Here is a 20,705-nt window from a genome sequence, read left to right as displayed (position 1 = left end):
CTCTGGTAATGATAGGGTACTTCCGGAGTACCTACTCCTACCTAATAGAAGCTTTAGATCGTCAAATTTCTTAAACTTTTTTTTGTTGATCAGACCCTATAGATATGATCTATAAGCATTATTCAGTAGAAAACAAGTTTTGGATCATGTGATTATAGCATATATGTATGTTTTTAAGATCTTTAAAAAAATCAGCTGCTCACAATGTATCAAACTTTTTATGACTTGAAAAGTCCCACTTTTATGTCCAAAAAACATGATCCAAATTAGTAAGCATTGTCCATCTCGTTTGAAAGAATTAGCAAGCATCTTCTGATATTGTGATTCTAAATGTTACATTTTGTGATGTATAGATGACATATGTAATATCTGATATGGATATCAAACCACAAGTTGCCTATGTATTTTGCGAGTGACAATGGTTTCAAACACAAAATTAGGGGTACCTGATAAGATCTAAAAATTAAAGCCAAACCTGATCCAATATAATTGGGATTTGGGTCCAATCCTGGGAATGACTGGAATTTGTGGACCCATATAGATGAATTGGTTCAGGTATGTATCTGGTCCGGTCTTTAAGAGACATCTAAGAATTATACCCTGACCAGACCCATTTTTTTATTCAGGTCCAGGTTCCGGTCTAGGTATGGCTGACAAATATAGACTCATATGGATTAATGAGTTTGGGTGCGATCGGTTTGGTTCTTAACGGGTTCGGGTTTCAGTTTGGGTCTCAATGTAAAATAGAGGGAAAATAGTTTTGTCAGAATCGGCATTGATGAATAGATTTTCAAAACGATTTAGGGGATTCCAATTCCAAACTGATTCGGCCAAAATTTAACCAGCAGATGAGGTGGGTCACAAAAATATTAAAAAATATTCTAAATTATTTCAGATTATATTTAAAAAAAAAGTCGAATCAGCTTGTCCAAGCTTTTCGTATCGATTTCTGGCCGATACGACTTATGGGCCGATTCAGACCGGTTTGCAACGATACTGACAACATTGTTCTGAATCTTTTAAAGTGTGTTCCCTCGCTCCCCACGGACACCATCCAAGACTCCCAAATGTGACTGAGAGGATGAATTAATTACCATCTTCCCCACTCAACGGTCGAACAGCTGTGCCTTAGATGTGGGCCCCGTATCGCGTGAATCCACGTCACAGGAAAAAAAAGCTGTCTTTTGCCCTTCCCAATGTGGGTTTTTGGTCATTTCACCTCCGTTTGAAAATTGCTCCTAGTAGAGTTCAAATTCAGATCAGTCCGCCCAGTGTTATTCGTACCTCTCTCTCTCTCTCTCTCTCTCTCTCTCTGTGTGTGTGTGTGTGTGTGTGTGAATAGAATGAAGAACTCAAGAAGAATCCATGGAGAAGGGCTCCTAAGGGAGATCCCTAATACCCTGCAAACTTCCAATTCTGCGGGCGAAGGGATCATCTCTGGCGCGGCGAAGACGATGATGAAGAATTCGAGCAAACCGATTAAGAGTTTATGCAAGAAGATCGGGAATCTGGGAAGAGAAAATGTTCCACCATTAGATCCGAATGTGCCAACTGTTACGCCCATATTGCCTTCTCCTAAAGAAACCATCCGAAAACGCGATCCCGAAAATAGATCTGCAGTTTCCACCTGTTCTGATGTTCAGGTACCAAGCCCTATATTCTCTGCCTCCGAAATTCTGCAATATTCATTATTTGTTTTTTATTTTTCTTTGTTTTATGCGGAAATTTTCGTGAAGGTTGCGGTGCGAATTCGGCCATTGATTGCTCACGAGGAATCAGGCGGTCGAGTTGTTAAGAAATTTTCCTCAGATTCACTTTCAATTGGTGATAAAACTTTCGGCTTCGACTCTGTTTTTGACTCAGATTCGACTCAGGTTTTTCTTCTTTCATTTTTGCTTGTTGTTAGGGAAATTGTCGAGAGATGCAGCGCTTCGGTCTATTTCCCCTTTTTCTGTTTGGAGTTTAATTAGGGTTATTTTTCAGGAGGATGTTTTCCATGTGGTTGGTGCTCCGCTGGTGAAAAATAGCTTGGCTGGGTTCAATACGACTTTGTTGCTGTACGGACAGGTTTTCAAACGCTAGCTTTGACCCCATATTTGAAATTTTCATGCATACCTTTCTGCCAAAGTGAAGTCGAGATTGACATTTTTTTTCCGAAATTGTTTTTGCTAGACGGGTAGTGGGAAGACATACACAATGTGGGGTTCACAAACTGCAATTATTAGCGACAGCCCTGCCAATAGTCTTCATCGTGGTGTCACTCCCAGGATTTTTGAGATGCTCTTTTCTGAGATTCAGAAGGTAGTTTTCTTGTTTATCTTTTTTCTGGTTTTTGCTTTGGAAGAAAACACGGTGGAATCTGGTTCAATATCCGATTTTTTGCGCATTTTACCTATCAGGAGAAGGAAAATTGCATGGATAAACAATTGAATTACCAATGCCGCTGTTCATTTCTTGAGGTAAAGATGGTCATGATGTCTTAATGTGCATTTTTACATTCAAAGATGTATCTCAGGTTCTTAACATGAAATTTGTGTTTTCAGATTTACAATGAGCAGATTGCTGATCTGCTGGATCCGACCAAAAGGAATCTGCAGGTAGAAATTCTTGGGTGTGCCTGAAGGGATTCCTTTCCAGTTCCTACTACAGGAATTCCGGTTCCATTTTAATATATTTGGAGATTGAGATCTTTGCATATTTTGTACTTGGTTTTCTTTCTATTTCCAGATAAAAGAAGATGTCAAGAATGGCGTCTATGTTGAGAATCTCACTGAAGAGTGTGTCATGAACATGGATGATATAAACCATATTTTAATCAAGGTACCCCCTTTCTGTTTATTAGCTGTTTTCAGGCTGATTTATTTGTGCAAATGCTTATAGGTTATACTTGCATATTCTGCATAGAATCTATAGGAGTTTTCTTCTTTTTCCTGGGATTCAAATTTAGGTTTAAAGGGTAATGAACTACACCAGGTAAAATTATAAATAAAATGTCAACCATATAATATATATTTCAAGAGTATAACAAATTTTACTAAGTACACTACATCAGAAACAGAAAGAAAGACTGTAACATTGCATGCATTGTATGAAATGGTATGGTATTGTATTGTATCTTATGATATTGTCTGATACACCTCTGTTTCCGATACAAGGGTTTATGATAATATATGGATATAATACTGTGGTTTATCATATCTACTTTACTATATGATATGACTTTTGTGACATTGACAAGCTAAACAAACAATTTCCTCTCACGTTGGGGAAAGCATCCCTATCTCAGCTTACTAGTGATTCAAAGAACTGCATTTCTAGGTCATTTTTATTGGCTGACATCTTACTGTTGATATGCGTCCAACATTTTCTTTTTGGTGCTATTGATGTGCCCCTATAGGTTGTGAACTATGTCACATACGTGCGGGTGCGGCGATGCGGCACTTTAAAAAAACTTGGGTGCGGGGGTGCGGGAGGGTATATATATATATATATACAATTTTTAACAGTTAACAATAACACTAATGAAATAAAAAAACAGTTATCATATTATCAATTCATCATGCATGCAATAAATTAAATTAGCAATCTACAATTATATTCTTCATCATGAAAACTAACATGACAATTAAATCAACCTAAATATATTATGAAAACAATCAAAAGTAAACAATCAAATCGACAACGAGCAGAACTCAGCTTGCTGGGCTGGGTTTGTCGGCGACTCGGCACAGGGTTCGACAGCGCAGAACCCAGCCTGCAGGGCTGGGTTTCCAACTTGCGCAGAACCCAGAGAGAGAGAGATTGAAGGAGAGATTGAGAGAGAGAGAGACATACCTTGCATGTGCAGTTGCCGGAGGAGAAGAGGAGGGGTAAATTTTTTTGCCCTAATCCCCTGCCCAACCCCCTTTCATCGTATTTTTTTTTTCGAGTCCAGATTTGAACATTTATGACCCGGGGTACGTTGACTGCACCCAGGGGCCGGCTTGACCGCACTGGGTGCTGCACCCAAGTTGCTTCATGTCGACGTGGGTGCGGCACCCTGTTGGCCGAATCCCTGTGACATAGGCTGTGAACATTCCACGTACTTTTTGCCAATCAAAGTAAGTGATGTGAGAATTACAACTGAGCATACAAACCTGTTCAAGAGTGCAGTTCTGGTATGCAAATGTGGAGTAGTTTATCACTTCAAATTGCAGACATTGAGTACCTCTTTAAACATGTTGAAAGATTGGAGTTATACAAAATAATTATTTTGACTTTGCTTTTGCAAATTAAGATGCTTGGATCAAGTTCATCAATTATAATCTTTTGTTATGCAGGGACTTTCAAATAGGAGAATTGGTGCAACAAGTATGAATTCCAAGAGCTCAAGATCACATATAATTCTGACCTGTTTTATTGAGTCTTGGTGCAAGGTATATTTCAAAATTTGTAGGATATGTTATCTCAAGTGATATCCTCACCTGTGGAAATGTAAAAGAAGACTTTTTTGTTTTCTTTATGTGTTTGGGGTCCCGGACTTCAAGCATCAACAGATTATTATGAAGCACATCAGATGTAACCATCTGGTTTCAACTTTGGCATTCGCTCAAAACTTTTTCGGCTTATTATTAGTGGTTAAATTTTAAATTTTAACAGCTAAATATTTTGACTTTTGAGAAACTTAATGTCATGCAGGAAACATCATCAACGTGTTTTAGTAGTTCAAAGTGTAGCAGAATAAACCTTATTGATCTTGCCGGATCAGAAAAGCAAAAGTTTGTTGATGCAGGGCATCGATTTACAATGGAATCTAGAAATGTGAAACAATCTCTTTCACATCTCGGGTATTACTCAATAAACATGTCGTCCTTAAAGCTAGTCAGCTCATGGCTGTCTCTTGAGTTGCTATCTAGAACTGCTGGTTTAGTTTCTCTTTTTTCATGCTTATTTTCTTTAGATTGCTTTCATGAATGGACTGCATGCTAGCATATATGTGTCCTTGATCAATTCGGCTATGTTTATTTCTGGAAAATAATTGTGCATCATCTAACACTTAATTTTTGATATAATCATATATATTTATGAATAAATAATTATCTTATTATTATTATTTTGATGATGAGGAACCCACCAGGAACCCTAATTGCCCCACCATATAGTGGTAGACCATTAGCATGGACCAGCGCCAAAAGGCTGTTCCATACCTTTCATGCATTTTAATCTAGGTAGAATAGAACTCATGATGTCCAGGGTGTCTGGACATCCTGATGCTCGCCCTAACCATCTGGGTGACCCCATGGGGCCTGGTTAACATCTTATTATTGATTGAAGGAATTTAACAGCTGTTCTCTTTTAATCTGTACTTCAGATATTACATGTATACAATGTTTGTGATCTTCATGCCACATTCATCTTAGGACATGAATGAGATCTTTTTTTGACCCTGGTTATTGGATGCCATCGATCATGATGATGAATGGTGTCCCAAGGCATCCCCTTGATGCAGTACCACCAGTGGTAGCTCTGACCTGATCTTCATTTTAATGGGATTGAGTAGACAGTGGTGGTTTTGGCATTGTTCAATAAGTAGGACATTATTCACTGCATGTTGCATGGAAAGATCAAGGGAAAAGGGAACCCATTCTCATTTATTTTTATGGCATTAATGGGAATAATTCTGAGCCTTCTGACATATCTTAAAATAAGATGGGATGAAGATAACCCAGATTTAATTCCCAAGCCTTCAGGAACATGAGCATATAGGAGTCAAATTCCATGTTGCATAAGTGAATGCCTATTTGCATCAATAAGCACTTCTAACAATTTGAAAATTTTGAATCTTTCAGTTCATTTCTTGTCAAATGCTCATGAAAGTTCCTTTCTTGACAGTCCTTTTAGATTCTACTCCGTTTTTTTATTTATTTAACTGTTTTTATCTTCTATTAATAGCTCTAAACTTTCAATTATCAGGAAATTGATCAATATTGTTGCTGATGCTACCGAATCAAAAAAAGCAAGAAGTATCCCATATAGATCTTCTTCTTTGACATACTTGCTGCAGGATTCGATTGGTGGAAATACAAAGCTTACAATTTTATGTACTGTTTCTCCCGCACAAAGGTCTGGCTCACAACAGATGAAAGAGTGCAGATTTTGATTTTCTTTTTTTCATTTTGATTTTCTTTTTTTCCCCATGGTCTGATGGAGATCTGCCTAGTTCAATGCAGATTCTGTTCTGATACACTAAGCACCTTGCGATTTGGGCGGCGAGCTAGAGCCATACAGAACAAGGCTACCATAAATGAAATTACTGAGAATGATGTAAGCAATTTGAGTGACCAGATCCGTCAACTGAAGGTACAACCTGTTTCGATTTTACCATTTCAAGTGACTTCTCTGTATTACTTCTAAACTTTCTTGGAGTAATTGGGACTTTTTGAAAACAGGAAGAGCTTATAAGGGTGAAGTCCAACACAAATGGCTCCATTGATGACAGTTGTGAACATCTTAAAGGATGGAATACCCGGGAAAGCTTGAATAAGTTGAGACTGAGTCTTAACCACTCAATGTTGCTCTGTCAAAAAGATACTACACAGGATGAAGAGAAAATTCCAAGTGAGGACCTGGTGGAATTGTGCATTCAATTAGAAAACGTGTGTTCTTCCTTTGAAGAAAATACAGATGGCATGGATTCATCCTCTGATCAAGCTGGAAATGAATTTTCTGCATCAAAAACTAGCTTCACTGACACTAGAATATTGAAGAGCTTAGATAGTGAAACAAATGTAAGGAGCCTCCAACTTCAGTCACCATGTCCAGTTAAAAATGGCACAGGCCAATGCAAAGGGGATTGCATAGATGGAGCAGAACATAGCAATTCTGACAAGGACTTGGGCTATTCCACTTGCGGGTCTGTTGAGATTACTGTTGCTCACGATATTTCTGAACTTAAAAATGGAGGCAATGTCAAAATTACAGAAAACGATCCACCTCATGAACATTCCAGTGTTTCTGGATTCCGTGCTAGTCTTCAGGTTTTTACATGCCAACCATCTTCCATCCTTCAAGATCCAACAGAATCAGCTTCCCCAAGAATTGAGAATCAGAAAAGAAAAGGCTTGACTACCCAAAGAAGTCTTTCAACCGATAAACATTGCTTAGCCGAGACTCCAGTTCGTAGTCAAGACATTGCAAAATTATGTGAATCACAGTCATTGAGAGAAAATGGCAGTGTCAATGCATCATTTCAGTCAAGTAAGATGTTATCATCACCAAGTGAATATTTGGCGGCCAGTCTCCAACGTGGTCTGCAAATAATTGATAATCATCATCAGCATTCTATTGCAAGTACATCGTCATCTTTCTCCTTCATGGGGTTGGGTTCAAAACCATCTCAAGAAACAAATGGAGTTGACACTGAGGTGCAAACATCACCAAGGTCAACTTTAACTGGGCCAGTCACAACATTTCTGTGCACATCATGCAAGAAGGTGAACAAGGTGAGTATGGAGCCACAGAAATGTGTTGAAGTCGATGATGGATCTAGTTCTTCTTTGGTCCCCGTAAATGGATTCAAGGTGGAAACATCAGAAAGCCAAGTATGATTAGAACTTTTTGTCACTAATTCTTGGTTCAGGATCATTTGTTATCATATGTGTTTTTTCTCTTACTTTCAAGTTCTTACCGATTTTCTTCCTTTTTACTTTAAATCAGGAAATAGGAGGTTTGACAAAAACTCTGCACAGGGAAACCTTGCTAGATGGTATCTGCTCAGAACAGGCTGCGAGAATTGAACAGCTCAATCTCTTGGCAAGTCGACATTTTCAATTTTCTCTAACACAAAATGTAATTTCCCCACAAAACTTTATGATGGTAACATATAGAAATCTACAGGTCCAGCAGTATGAGCAAGAGCGTGCACACAATTTACAGCTCAAGCATATTCAGAAGGATAAAATCCTATGCCTTGAGGGTTTCATGAATGATAAATTAGCATCATGTGAGGGTTCTGAGAAAGGAATATGTCATCCACTGGCAGTTGAATGCGAGGTAAGTTTATCACTCCCCTACTCTGCTTAAGTCATATTTTGTTATGGGCATGAAATGTATTTATTCAATTAATGCAGAACCTAAAAGACAAATATGAGAACCACTCAGAGGTGATAAAGGCAAACACTGGGCTAGAGGAACTGAAATCAGAGCTGGATTCCAAGTGTAAAGCCTCTTATGATTCGACTGAGAGGGAATCTCTTCTCAAGGAGATAGAAAGCTTAAGGAATCAACTGCAGTCATATATGGAGAATTCCAAATTTTCTCAGAAAGAGAGGTCTTCCTTGTTGCGATCATCTCAGTTGAGGAAAAGTATTCTTGTTGATGCAATGCCTGATGCACCTTCTTTGGCTAAGGATGAAGCATTCGAGATCGAAAGGCAGGGGTGGATGGAGATGGAGAGTGAATGGATTTCACTGACTGAAGGGTTGAGAGTTGATCTTGAAGCAAACCGGAGGCTTGCTGAAAGAAAAGAGCTAGAGCTTAATCTAGAAAGGAATTGTTCAAACGAGTTAAATGATGCATTACAGCGGGCAATACATGGACATGCTAGAATTGTTGAACAATATGTTGATCTCCAAGATAACTACACAAGTTTGCTTTCACGTCACCGAAAAATTATGGAGGGAATAGAAGATGTGAAGCGGGCAGCTGCCAAAGCAGGAAAAAGGGGTACCGGATCAATTTTTGTTGAATCCCTTGCTGCAGAACTCTCAGCCTTGAGATTTGAGAGAGACAAAGAAAGGGACCATCTTAAAAAAGAAAACAAAAAGCTAAAGGTTCAGCTGAGAGATACTGCTGAAGCTGTACAGGCAGCTGGAGAACTCCTTGTGAGACTAAAAGAAGCAGAAGCAGCTGCCACAAATGCAGAGGTTGGTTTGCAGTTTACTTTTTGAACTATCACTTAATAGCAATATTGACATCACTAAATCTGTATGCCACTCTATCTTTGCACGAGAAACATGTGTGTGTGTGTGTGTGTGTGCACGTGCATGCATTATCGTATATATCTGCAGAGAAATGAGCATCCTTCAAGTGCTGTACCGATAGACACCTATTTCTGGGAGTTAAATGAACAGGTTGATAAGTTTGAAACTTCGATAACTTGGGTAACTTGATTTCCATACTTGAATGCTTCATCATGGTATTCCCTCATAATTTTTGCTCAAAGTGGATACCAATCATTTGCTGAAACCATGAGCAATCTTCGTGCTAGATCCGTTAAATTAATTTGATTCACCAGTTGCAATAACTTATTTTACTTCTCTAAATTCATTAGTTGTGTCACATTTCCTAGACCAACAGTCAATTTACATTGATATGTTCCTTTTAATCAGGCACGATATGGGAGTGCTACGCAAGAATCTGAATATTTGAAGCGGAAAGTAGAAAAGCTGGAGAAAAAACATACAAAAGAGCTTGCTTTAATTAAAACTCATCTTGCTGAAAGCCGTCTGCCGGAGCCTGCTTTGAAGCCTCTTTTCCAGGTGCAGTCAGATCAGGCAGTGAGTGGCTCATCCATGCGTGGTGGATACGAGGACTGGAGACAAGAGTTTATGCCATATTACCAGGAGGCTGCTGGTACATTTCCCGCTGATAGCAATCAAACACAATCTGAAAGCCACATGGGCAACGTATTTTGGGAGAAGTGGAATGAGAGTCACATGCAATCTTAAGTGGCGATTCTACTTCAATCTTAACCCAGCTTTACTTGCTGATTAGCCAAAAATCACTGGTGACGGATTTCTTATCTCTGCGATATGTTTGGGTTGGTTTAGTTTGTTGCTGCAATTTGAAGTTGCAATTTATTGTTGCATATGATTTTCTTCTTGTTGTATGGCAAAATAAGTGCCCGTGTGTATTCATACTGCAAAGTAGTACATATGTGTTGGAAAAGGATGTTGGCTAAAACTTGGAAGCCTCCTGTAATTCATATGCTGCTTAACCTTGATCTCATATACTTCTAAGTAGTACACATCTTGATCTCCTAATTCATATGCTGCTTAACCTTGTCAAATTTTGTTCTTCTGGTGGCCTCATGCTTGCTATTTGTTGGCAGACCAAGAAACTCAGAATCTAATTAGGCGATCAAGATGTGTGATAAATAGACTTGTCCTCATCTCATTGAAATTCCAACGTCTGTGTTCAGCATGAGAAGCATGAAATTTTGAGTATAAATAAATCTTCTAAGTGTATTGTGGCAAAGTACTATATAATTGAAGCATATACAACAACAACAACAACTACGCCTTCATCCCAAAACAATTGGGGTCAGCGATATGAACCAAAAAAGAAATTCATTTTGGGTCTTCCACATGAATCCTTTTCCTCCAATCATTTCTATCCAACGCCATGTCCTCGGTGAGGTTCAAAGCATTCATATCCTTTCCTATCATCTCCATCCAAGTCTTCCTAGGCCTACCCCTACCTCTTTTAACTAATATATTTTCCCATTTCTCCAACCTTCTAACTGGAGCATCATTAGGCCTTCGCCGAATATGTCCAAACCACCGTAAACGATTCTCTCGCATCTTATTCTCAATGGGTGCAACACCTACCTTCTTACGTATCTCTTCGTTCCGAATCTTATCTTTTATTGTATTTCCACACATCCATCTAAGCATCCGCATCTCAGCTACACTCACTTTTTGAATATGATGTCTCTTGGCAGCCCAACATTCCGTACCATATAGTAAAGCAGGTCTAATAGTCGTCCTATAAAACTTTCCCTTCAACCGCAATGGCATTCTACGATCGCACAGCACTCCAGTAGCACTTTTCCATTTCATCCACCCAACCTTTATCCTATGATTTACATCTCCATCAATTTCTCCATACTTTTGAATGATGGATCCTAAATATTTGAAATAATCATTCACCGGTATATCTTGCTCACCAAGCTTCACTACACTCCCATCACTACTTCGTTGCTTACTAAACCGACATTCCATATATTCAGTCTTACTCTTACTCAACTTAAAACCTCTAGCTTCCAATGTCTGTCTCCATAATTCTAACTTAGCATTAACCCCAGCTCTAGACTCATCAATCAAAACAATATCATCAGCAAACAACATACACCACGGTACATTTTCTAGAATTGATCTCGTAAGCTCATCCATCACTATCGCAAATAGGAAAGGGCTTAAAGCAGATCCTTGATGTAACCCAACCGTTATCGGAAAATTGGTTGTCACCCCTCCACAAGTGCGGACATTGGTTACTACTCCTTCATACATATCTTTAATTATACTAATGTACTTGAGAGAAACACCTTTCTTCATCATTGTCCACCAGAGAACGTCCCTAGGTACTCTATCGTATGCCTTCTCTAAATCAATAAAAACCATATGCAAATCTTTGTTCCTCTCTCTATATCTTTCAATAAGTTGTCTAAGAAGATGTATAGCTTCCATAGTTGATCTTCCAGGCATAAAACCAAATTGATTCTCCGATATCATGACAACCTTCCTCAACCTAGACTCAATCACCCTCTCCCAAAGTTTCATAGTATGACTCCTTCTTTTATAATTGAAGCATATAATATGTAAAATATATTTGGGCACTTAAAGCAGCAGAAGGATTATGGACTATCGTCCTGAAGATGACACACCAAAAGAAGCAGAATTGGACATCAAACACAGAAGTCTCTCTATGAGTTTGTGCATGCAAATCTGGGTCGAGTTTGGGTCTAATCAGTTTGATCTTTTGCTTTGATGTGGGTTTATCCGCCCCGGTTAAACTTATAATTAATGCTGAATTTCGTCTCACCACCAATTCGGTTGGCGAACAAAGAGCCTTTACCTCCAACGTAGATTTGAAAACGGATCAGATTCAGTAAAATCTCAGATCCAGACAAACTCTTTCTTGAATTCGTGAGATTTCTTTGATAAGGCCACAAAAGCTTCCCTCCTCGAAGTCTTTTGTGCCAAAATGGCGTGTCCCTGTGACATAGGACACAACCATCGTGCTTAAATAACATGAGATTAAAAAATCTCGTGATATTTTGCCAGCTAAACGTCCTAGATATCACGATATTTTTGCAATATCGCTATTCCACGATATTTTTAAATACAAGGCGAATTTATCTGATTTTCCATATTTGTTAGTATCTTACTGCTTAATCATAAGGCTTCCGAAGTTCTCAAATTTGCTTATTTTAGTCGATATTTTGCTAAAATGAAGCTAGAAATATAAAGATTTTCAAATTTCTCACGGGATATTGACTGCCCGTTCTATTCGATCTCACAATCTATCGACTTTTTTTGTCATTCAAGACTTCAAGTAAGGGAAATTAAGTAATAAAAAAAAACTTTTTGTTCAAACTCTGCTGCCATCCAACGCGAAGCATCCACACCGTCCATCCGAAGAATCTCTCACAGGTGGGACCCACTATCCGAGAAGTCGGCTTCCCTCAGGAAAAGTTGGGGATATCGGAAAAGAACCACCGGCACCGATCGCTCCCTGTAACGGCACACAGCAGCGGCGAATTGGGAAGAGTCGCGTGGTTCTTTGTGGGAAGAAAGGAAAAAATGAGAGCGAGCGTGGTTGGGGAGAAGGTGATCCTGGTTCCTTACGAGAAGGAACACGTCCCTCGCTACCATCAATGGATGACGGACCCTTCCCTCGTCGAAGCCACAGCCTCGGAGCCCCTCACCCTCGAGCAAGAGTACGAGATGCAAACCTCTTGGGTCCAAGACCTAAACAGTAACCCCCCCCCCCCCCCCCCTTTCTTTCGGTTCTCTTTCCTCCCCCATCACTCTGTTCTTGTTTTTTCATCGATACCCAATTCGCAAAAACTTGCTTTTAGTTTTCATTTTTGCATTCTTTCCAATGCCGTCTTTTTATGAGTGAGTTTTGGGTTGTGGGTGGTGCAGAACACACTTTTATTGTGTTGGATAAGCAGTTGGTCGATGGCAATTTCGTTCACGGAGAGCCCCACGTCGAAGGTGATATGATTTCCTCACAAAACGGTTTCTTTTGAGGTCTTGATTGGTTTTATTTTTTTGTTCGTTAGAGTGTGTTGTAGCTTTTGTGCATATTTTGTGATTTAGCAATTGCGTCAATCAGCATCTTGTGATATTGGGAGCATTTCGATGACGTCTGCTGATAATCAATGTGGTTTTGGTTAACGTGTAGTTGATTTCCATGGGTTTTATCTGGAAAGTTTGCGGAAAAGAGGTTGTTTGTCTTATTGGCTTCTTGGAATAGAAGCAGTGAGTAGGGGAATGCTACTAGGAAAAAGAGAGATCTTTTTAATTTTTGAAATTATTATGTGGTTATTATGTATTCTAGTTAGAGAGATCCTTGTTAATTTTTTGGAATTATTATGTCATGATCATGTAATTTCATCCGTTTATTTGCTTTATAATGCCTTGAGGTTGATGAATTAGCGGTTGGGAGTGAGAGATCGAGCTTCTTTGGAACAAGATTTGAAAATTAGTTCCTCTATCACACTGTTAATACTAGACCACCAGATGTTAAGAAATATGGAAATTGATCCCCAAAAAGGAATACCAAAATTCCATAATGCACTCCTACCAACTGTGAAAATGTGATAATTTCCTCCTCAAATCTCTTTTATCTTTACGTTAATTGTCAAAACACTCATGAATCCATACATGTAGCAGCCGCAGCATTGCCACATTGGATTTTATAAACAATTTTCGTGTGCCTATCATACTTAAACAGATAGACTAATGAAGAATATGATCGTGATGATGCTAGAAATATACTTACTTTCCCTTACGATCTTTTCTCAGCTCTTCTATCTCCTCCTCTTGGAGCATTCTTTTAACTCTCCCTCTTCTCTTAGATCTTTATAGATAACACTAAATTAATTAAAGCCTTTCTTGTATGGCTGAAATTGCAGTGGCCGAGTATGCAGAAAGAACCTTATTTCTGCAATTTGAAACTTTAACAAGATCATGTAGATCTCCAACTTGTCAGTGTCCTATGGATTTTGTGTACTATACTGTCAAGAAACAGGCTATTACTAAATTGTTTTATGTTTCCTTTTAAAGCCCAATGATTTAACCATGATGCTCTCTTTTTGGTACAACATGGTTCATATGTATTAGATACTCAAATTGCGATAGGCCATGAGAATTTGGTTGTTAACTACCTTTCTAAAAGTATATCTGTTTTTATCGTGTCTCAGCAATGGCTGGTGGTGTGAATATATATATGAATGACATAGATGACTTCCAAGTAGCTGAAATCGAGATCATGATAGCAGAGCCAAGGAGGTAAGACAAAGCTTTCAATTTGCATCTCTGGTATTTTAAGATTTCTAAATCCTAATACATTGTCTCTCATGCGATCTCTTCTTGCTTCATGTATATGAGTAAGTGTTTTTTTTTGTTTTTTTGTGCAAAATCTGAAACAAAACTCTGGTACACAATTATCATAATGCAGAGGCAGCTTCGTCACTATTCATCCACAGTCATAATAACAGCAACATATGCTGGTCCAAGCTTAATCCAAATACATGTTAAAATTCATTGAACCTCTGATTCACTCTAATTCATGGTCGCATATGTTTGAATAAAAAAACCTAATTCCATTTTGAATTCCATGATTTTTCTCAAACAATCCATGCTCACAACTAAAATTAGGAAGAGAAGACAATTCAGCTCATGATATGATACCAGGCAGACAAATATTATGTATGATATATGTAGTTTGTGACCTGAAACTAACTTGTCGTGGGCTGAGAGGTTTGAGAATTGCTTGACTGGCAAGTATATATCATGAAAATGAATCTGAAAAGTTAGTACTCATGACCAGAACTCAACTGCACGAACATACATGTGTGTTTGTATATAGTAAGAAATTACATTTTATTAACATGAAATTCAATTGTTAACAGTTGGTTAATACCTTTTATTAAGATTTGAAAAGTAAAAGTAGCTCCAACTTAATTTGACATTAATATTAGTCGATGATAATGATCATTTTCGAGATCAAATCCAACATATAAAAAATGTATCTAACACATAAGAAAGAAAATACCTCACCGTGGAACATTAAAAGGATTGTAGGTAGGGGTGTCAATGGGTCGGGTTTGGTTCGGACCCAGGTGTAACCAGAATTGGACCAGATTTTCGGGTATGGTATCGGGTCCGGACCTGGGTCTAATCGGGTCCACTATAAGAAAAACATACCCGGAACCGATAAGAACTACATGAACCAAACCCGAACCAAACCCGAACCATACCCGGTAAAACCATATTTTTTATCGTTTTTACATTGAAAAAATACGGGTCTTAATCGGAACTCGGGTTGGGTCAGGGTCTGGTATAAAATTTCACAAACTATACCCGGGTCCATGTATTAATCAGACCTTTGGGTCCGGACCTGGGTCTTAATTGGGTCTTCTTATTTATCACCGCACCCAGACCCCATAGGGTTTGGTTTGGGTCGGGTCTGGGTAAACCAGGCCCGTTGACATCCCTAATTGTAGGTGTATGATATTGAATGCATTAATCATACCCTAAAGTCTTGGGATTACATCAGCTAAGAGCTTATTCATACCTAATGTGCAGCTAGAAGGTTGCAATATCTTCTATTTCTGCAGCTGGTTTCATTCATTTACTACAAGTTGGTTATCACTACTCTGTATGAAGAGAATTATCACCAATCTTTCTACAATTAGTTTTATTGCAATCTACATGTTGAGTTTCTTGCAAAATCAAATGATTTTAATAGTTGAAAGATACAGTGTTGAGGTCACATAAAGTGGATTATGTTTTTAAGTTATTTTTTCCTAGTTTTATTACATAGAATCAGTAGAAAGAAGTAAACAAACATATATATTTATTGCGTGAAATAAAAGATTATCATATTGTAGTGAATTGAACAATATAATTGCACAAACAACATGAATCATATTGTAGCCTGTGCAAGTGGTTTCCTGCATGAAGAACATTGATGGTGGGTATATAATATCTTCTCTGGGTTGGTTTAATAAATAGTTGATTACACTCCAGGATACTGGAGTTGCATCAAAATGCATTACCTATTCTGAGTTGTGATGCAGTCTATGTCACAAGGACATGGCTGTAGACCTCACGTACCCGTGTTGACATGGCAGGACACGGGTATGGGTACTGGGTGTGGCATGGGTACGTGCTGGGTTCAGATTGGGTCTGGTTGGATCCAGTCGAGACCCACCCTGAAACCCATTTTTTTTTTACATTTGCAAATTCTTTTGTCATCCACTGAAGCGAAATATAGATCAATGGTGACCACTACTATGAAGGTCATTTGATTGTGGAGTCTTCTAAAAGACATGGGGCTAACCATCTCTAGCCCTACGAAGATGTGTTGCAACAATAAGAACTCAATCTACATTGCAAGCAACCACACCTTCAACGAACGAACCAAGCACATAGAGATGGACTGTCATTACGTCAGAGAGGAGTACCTTCGAGGAGTTATTGAGCTGCCGTATGTTACCTCCGAGTGTCAACTAGCGGACTTTTTTACGAAGGCTCTTCCAAGTCTGCATTTTATGTCACTTCTCAGCAAACTTTCGGTGATCTCACTGTAAGTTTGAGGGGGGATGTTAAAATATATTATATATATTCTTGATGTTTAGCTCTATGTAAATCAAAATACCTTAAGGGTATTTTGGTCATTTCATTCTGATGCATAGTTCGTGCTCAATAAGGGCATACTTGTAATTGTTATTTTGGTCTTTTTTATTTTTTATTTTTATTGTTGTGATATGTACACTTGTCATGGGCTTTATTGGGAAGGCAATATAGTTGTACGGGCTTTATTAGGACCTCCCCAACAACTATATTTCTAGCTGTTGGGGAGGCCCAACAGCTACATTGGCCTCCCCACTTCAATATAAATAGGGCATTCTAGCCCAAGTGAATATCAGCATTTTGAATTGTTAATAAAATTTTGTTTCTTTCAGATGTTCTTGCCCTTTGTGGCTTTTGTATTAGCACTTGGAGTGCATTTTATGTGTTATCTTCTTGTTCCTTTGTGGACTTCAAGTGTATTATTGTTATGTTGTTATACTTCAACATTTATCACTTTTATTGCACCGGTTCGTGACAACATTGTGCAAGATTAGCTATTAACAAAGAATTGAATAACATCTTGCTTCTTTGTTTTCTTAATGCTTGAGTTTTATCCAAAATTTCTTATAATATAAAACAAAATATTGCCACGTTAATATTAATTATTGTTATTATTTGGTAACATAGGCGCTTAGTTGTCATAGGCGCTAGGTGGTGAGCCCCTAAAAAGCCTAGGCGGTATCCAGAAACATTAAAAAGCGGTATAAAAAAAATAAGATACATATCATAAAAAATCATATTTTTTAATATTTTTTTCTAAAGATTTGCAAAAAATCAAGAAAATTCAGAAACATTAGCAATTTTTTTAAAAAAATCATAACACATGAAATAATGATGAATTGCACAAAATACAACCACAAAATCATATATGAAGCATTTATGTCTCTATGAGCTGCATAAGACATCATCAAATATCAACTTCCTTGAGTGGAAACTCAATAAGAAGAAAACAATAGAGATTTTTTACCTTAACCCACTTCCTTGAGTGAAAAAATGGTGAAAATGCACTCTTACTTGAGCAAACCGCAAAAACCCTCTCCTTCGCATACTGATCAACCCTCAAATCGCTCTCACAACTCCTAGATTGTGTGAATACCTCTCTAATGGCTTCTACACAAATGAGCAAGTCGGCCCTCAAGAGGTCTTTAAAAAAAATGATTCGGCTCTTTTTAAAGTGCGTTGAAGGTGTATCATACGCTATGGTACGATATAGGGTTGTATTGTGGGATACTAGGGTTACCGGAAACACTATAGGACTCAAGGAAGCGTGCTTCCATGAAACACGTTTCAGAAGCATGAAATGTGTCGCTTAAAAAATGCACATGGAAGCGACCGTTTTAAATGGGAAGCGCGCTTCTCGCTCGCTTTCTACTCGCTTGCCAATATCAGGAAGTGAATTTTCTTTTTTTTGGGGCTTTGGAGCCTTTAATAAATTTTTTTGCCCAATATCAGAAAAACTCAATTCCTATTCGTTTTCCACTCGAATCCTAGGCCGCTTTCCTTTTCATTTCTGATTTGCTTCCCTTCTTACTTCCAAGACGATTCTTGGTTCGCTTTTAAGTCCCACGTTTTTCGCTTCTTAAAATTTTAGAAGTACCTCACTTCCTGCTTCCGCTTCCCGAATTGCTTCTCGCTCCCGCTTTCTCGACTGACAACTCTGTACGATACACCCGATACAAATATGATACACACTCGGATCGCGATATGAGTGTATATCATATCGATTTTGCCCATAATTACGATAGGTATCATATGATACATTATTACCTTTTACTGCCCCAACTTTGTTCTTTGATTAGACATAGCTTGTCCTTTCATAATAAGATATTACACAAGCTGGTTTTTGTTGGATTTTTCTTTTGGTGATTTTTTATCATTGTTCTATCTTTTTTGTTGCTTCTATTGTGACCATACTATGAATTTATAATAAATAAAACAAAGTACAAGTTATTCAAGTTTAGACAACATATGAATGATAAGCAAACCAGCTTGTGTAGTGTCTGGTGCTGCCAAGGTTCAGAAAGATCGACACAGTCCTTCCATCATATGATCCATATGACCATTGGGTTAAAGTGAAGATCTTTGGAGCATGTGTTCTTCAAACTTTACAAATCTAACTTTTCTCCAGTTTCCCCATTTTTGATGCATTAAATATTGGACAATTCACAATTACTCATATCTTTCAATTGGTTGCTCTGTTTGGTTTGTTTTCTGACTCCAGTTCTATTTAGTTGCTGTTCTTATGAGAAAATTTTGTTTTGGCAGCCGTGGGAAGGGGCTTGCATTAGAATCTGTGTTACTGATGATGGCATTTGCCTTTGAAAATCTTGGGATACAATTATTTCGTGCAAAAATTAGTGAATCAAATACTGCATCCCTTAATCTATTAAAAAAGCTGGTCTCTCTCTCTCTCTCTCTATATATATATATATATCTGTATATATATATATGTATGTATGTATAAGTTAGGGCTGGGAAACAAGCTGGGCCGCTCTGGCTCGGAAAGAGGTCGTAAAATAGGCTCTGCTAGCTGAATATGAAACAACAGGTGCTCGGCTTGGCTCCACTCGTAGAAGCTCGTTAGGTAGTAAAAAATATATTTTAGATATATTTTACACGTGTTTTTTTGTAATCATATTTCTCCCAGCTCTAAAACAATATATTTTTCTATAAACAAGCCAGCTCATACTTGACTCGTTTAACTCGGGCTCATTACGAGCTCGAAGTCGGCTTGGCTTACCACAAGAATGAGCCAAGCTTGAACACTTCTAGCTCGGTTGGTTCAGCTCGTTTACTAGCCCTACTTTGAGTACACATGCGCACAGCAGAAAACATGGAGCTCTCTCACAAACATACTTGTTCGTAATTACTACCACGTCCACCACCCTTTCCAATGTATATGCCCTTCATTCATTCTATCATTACCTAACTTTTGACACTTGTTTTTTGTCATGCAGGGCTTTGAATATGCTGGACATAATCACATTTTCAATGAGGTAATATGTCGGTTAACAATCTCAGGTCATGGTCTTGGTTTTATGCAGTGAACTATTCTAAGTGGTTCTTTATTTCTTGTAAAACTTTCCAGATAATTCTAGAGTTTTACATTAAGAAGAATACATGTGAGGAGCTGAATTCGTTAGTTGGCAGCTTGAAAGTATGTTATAGAAAAGGTGTATCTTGATTACGAGGACTCGAATCACTGTTAATCTGCAAAGGGGATCCAGAATATATGGTTCTTAATTTTGTTCTTCAGTGATATTTAATGCTTGCATCAATGACATCCAGTTCAAAATCGTAGAATGTAGAGACAGTGGCCTACGGTCAGCATGGCAAGAGAAAGATAAAATATAGTAGTATCTCTTAATATGAGGACAATGAGGTGTTTTTTCTACAAAATTTGTTAAATAGCAGATTTTGGTAATCAGTTTTCAGCCTCTGAGACTTGAGTTATTCCCTGCAATTATGTTTCTTGAATGAGGGTTGTATCGGTACAGAATAGCAAAGTCAAGCGCGCACCATGCCTTGCTGTCACTATTTGATAAAAGGGTATCTTGGAGTTGAGATAAGAAAAAGTTGAGTTAGAACATTACAGGTAGCAGCAAGCAGCTTTCTGCACTTGATTTTTAACATAACTTTTTGGTTAGGTCGCTAATAATCAGTATCAAGTTTGCGTGTGTCTGATATTGTCCTATCTTCGTGTAGAAAATCATGGAGCTTTTAAAATAACTGCAATTAAAGTAAATGCCTTTGATTGTTAACTGGAGAAATGCTTATCTTTTTCTTGAAATACTAAACTTTCTACTTTACTGATAAAGGGGATGCATGGATTCACGTAAGAGTGAACAATTGATGGTATCGTATGATCATATGCAGTTATAATATTTGATATTAAATTTCTTGTCTGATATTATCAAGTAAATTAAACATGTATCCAAAATGAGAACTAATTTGCACATATAACTGATACCTACTAAAAGAAAAGACCAGTGGTCATTAGTGCCATATATCAACTCAGAATAGCTAACATATACCAATGAGTTCTCTGTTTCTGTTCCTTTCATTAGCACGTGTTGA

The 20,705-nt window shown here is 38.0% G+C and overlaps 2 protein-coding genes across 3 annotated transcripts; both read left to right on the top strand.

Annotated features, from left to right (window-relative positions):
- The first annotated feature begins 1,343 nt into the window (after positions 1-1,343).
- On the top strand, positions 1,344-10,106 carry LOC149838460 (kinesin-like protein KIN-12C). Its single transcript, XM_090008253.1, has 16 exons — positions 1,344-1,643; positions 1,737-1,874; positions 1,984-2,067; positions 2,173-2,301; positions 2,400-2,459; positions 2,544-2,597; positions 2,728-2,820; positions 4,320-4,415; positions 4,678-4,826; positions 5,953-6,102; positions 6,210-6,339; positions 6,429-7,580; positions 7,696-7,791; positions 7,876-8,031; positions 8,109-8,903; positions 9,369-10,106. The coding sequence occupies exons 1-16, from the start codon at positions 1,344-1,346 to the stop codon at positions 9,705-9,707; spliced, it is 3,921 nt and encodes a 1,306-aa protein (XP_089864379.1). The 3' UTR covers positions 9,708-10,106.
- A 2,422-nt stretch (positions 10,107-12,528) lies between these two features.
- On the top strand, positions 12,529-19,965 carry LOC149838459 (GCN5-related N-acetyltransferase 9-like). Of its 2 annotated transcripts, XM_090007701.1 has the most exons (6): positions 12,529-12,738; positions 12,909-12,980; positions 14,192-14,279; positions 18,894-19,026; positions 19,586-19,624; positions 19,717-19,965. In XM_090007701.1, exons 1-6 carry the CDS (start codon positions 12,564-12,566, stop codon positions 19,810-19,812), a joined length of 603 nt encoding a protein of 200 aa, XP_089863827.1. In that variant the 5' UTR covers positions 12,529-12,563; the 3' UTR covers positions 19,813-19,965. The 2 variants fall into 2 exon arrangements, with proteins under 2 accessions (XP_089863827.1, XP_089863828.1); XM_090007702.1 differs by lacking the exon at positions 18,894-19,026.
- Positions 19,966-20,705: the final 740 nt, after the last annotated feature.

Source organism: Nuphar pumila, chromosome 5 (genome assembly GCF_984573655.1).
Source record: "Nuphar pumila chromosome 5, dmNupPumi1.hap1.1, whole genome shotgun sequence".
NCBI lineage: Eukaryota > Viridiplantae > Streptophyta > Magnoliopsida > Nymphaeales > Nymphaeaceae > Nuphar > Nuphar pumila.
The sequence above is the reverse complement of the archived record's forward strand: the minus strand, read 5'-3'. Positions and strand labels throughout refer to the sequence as shown.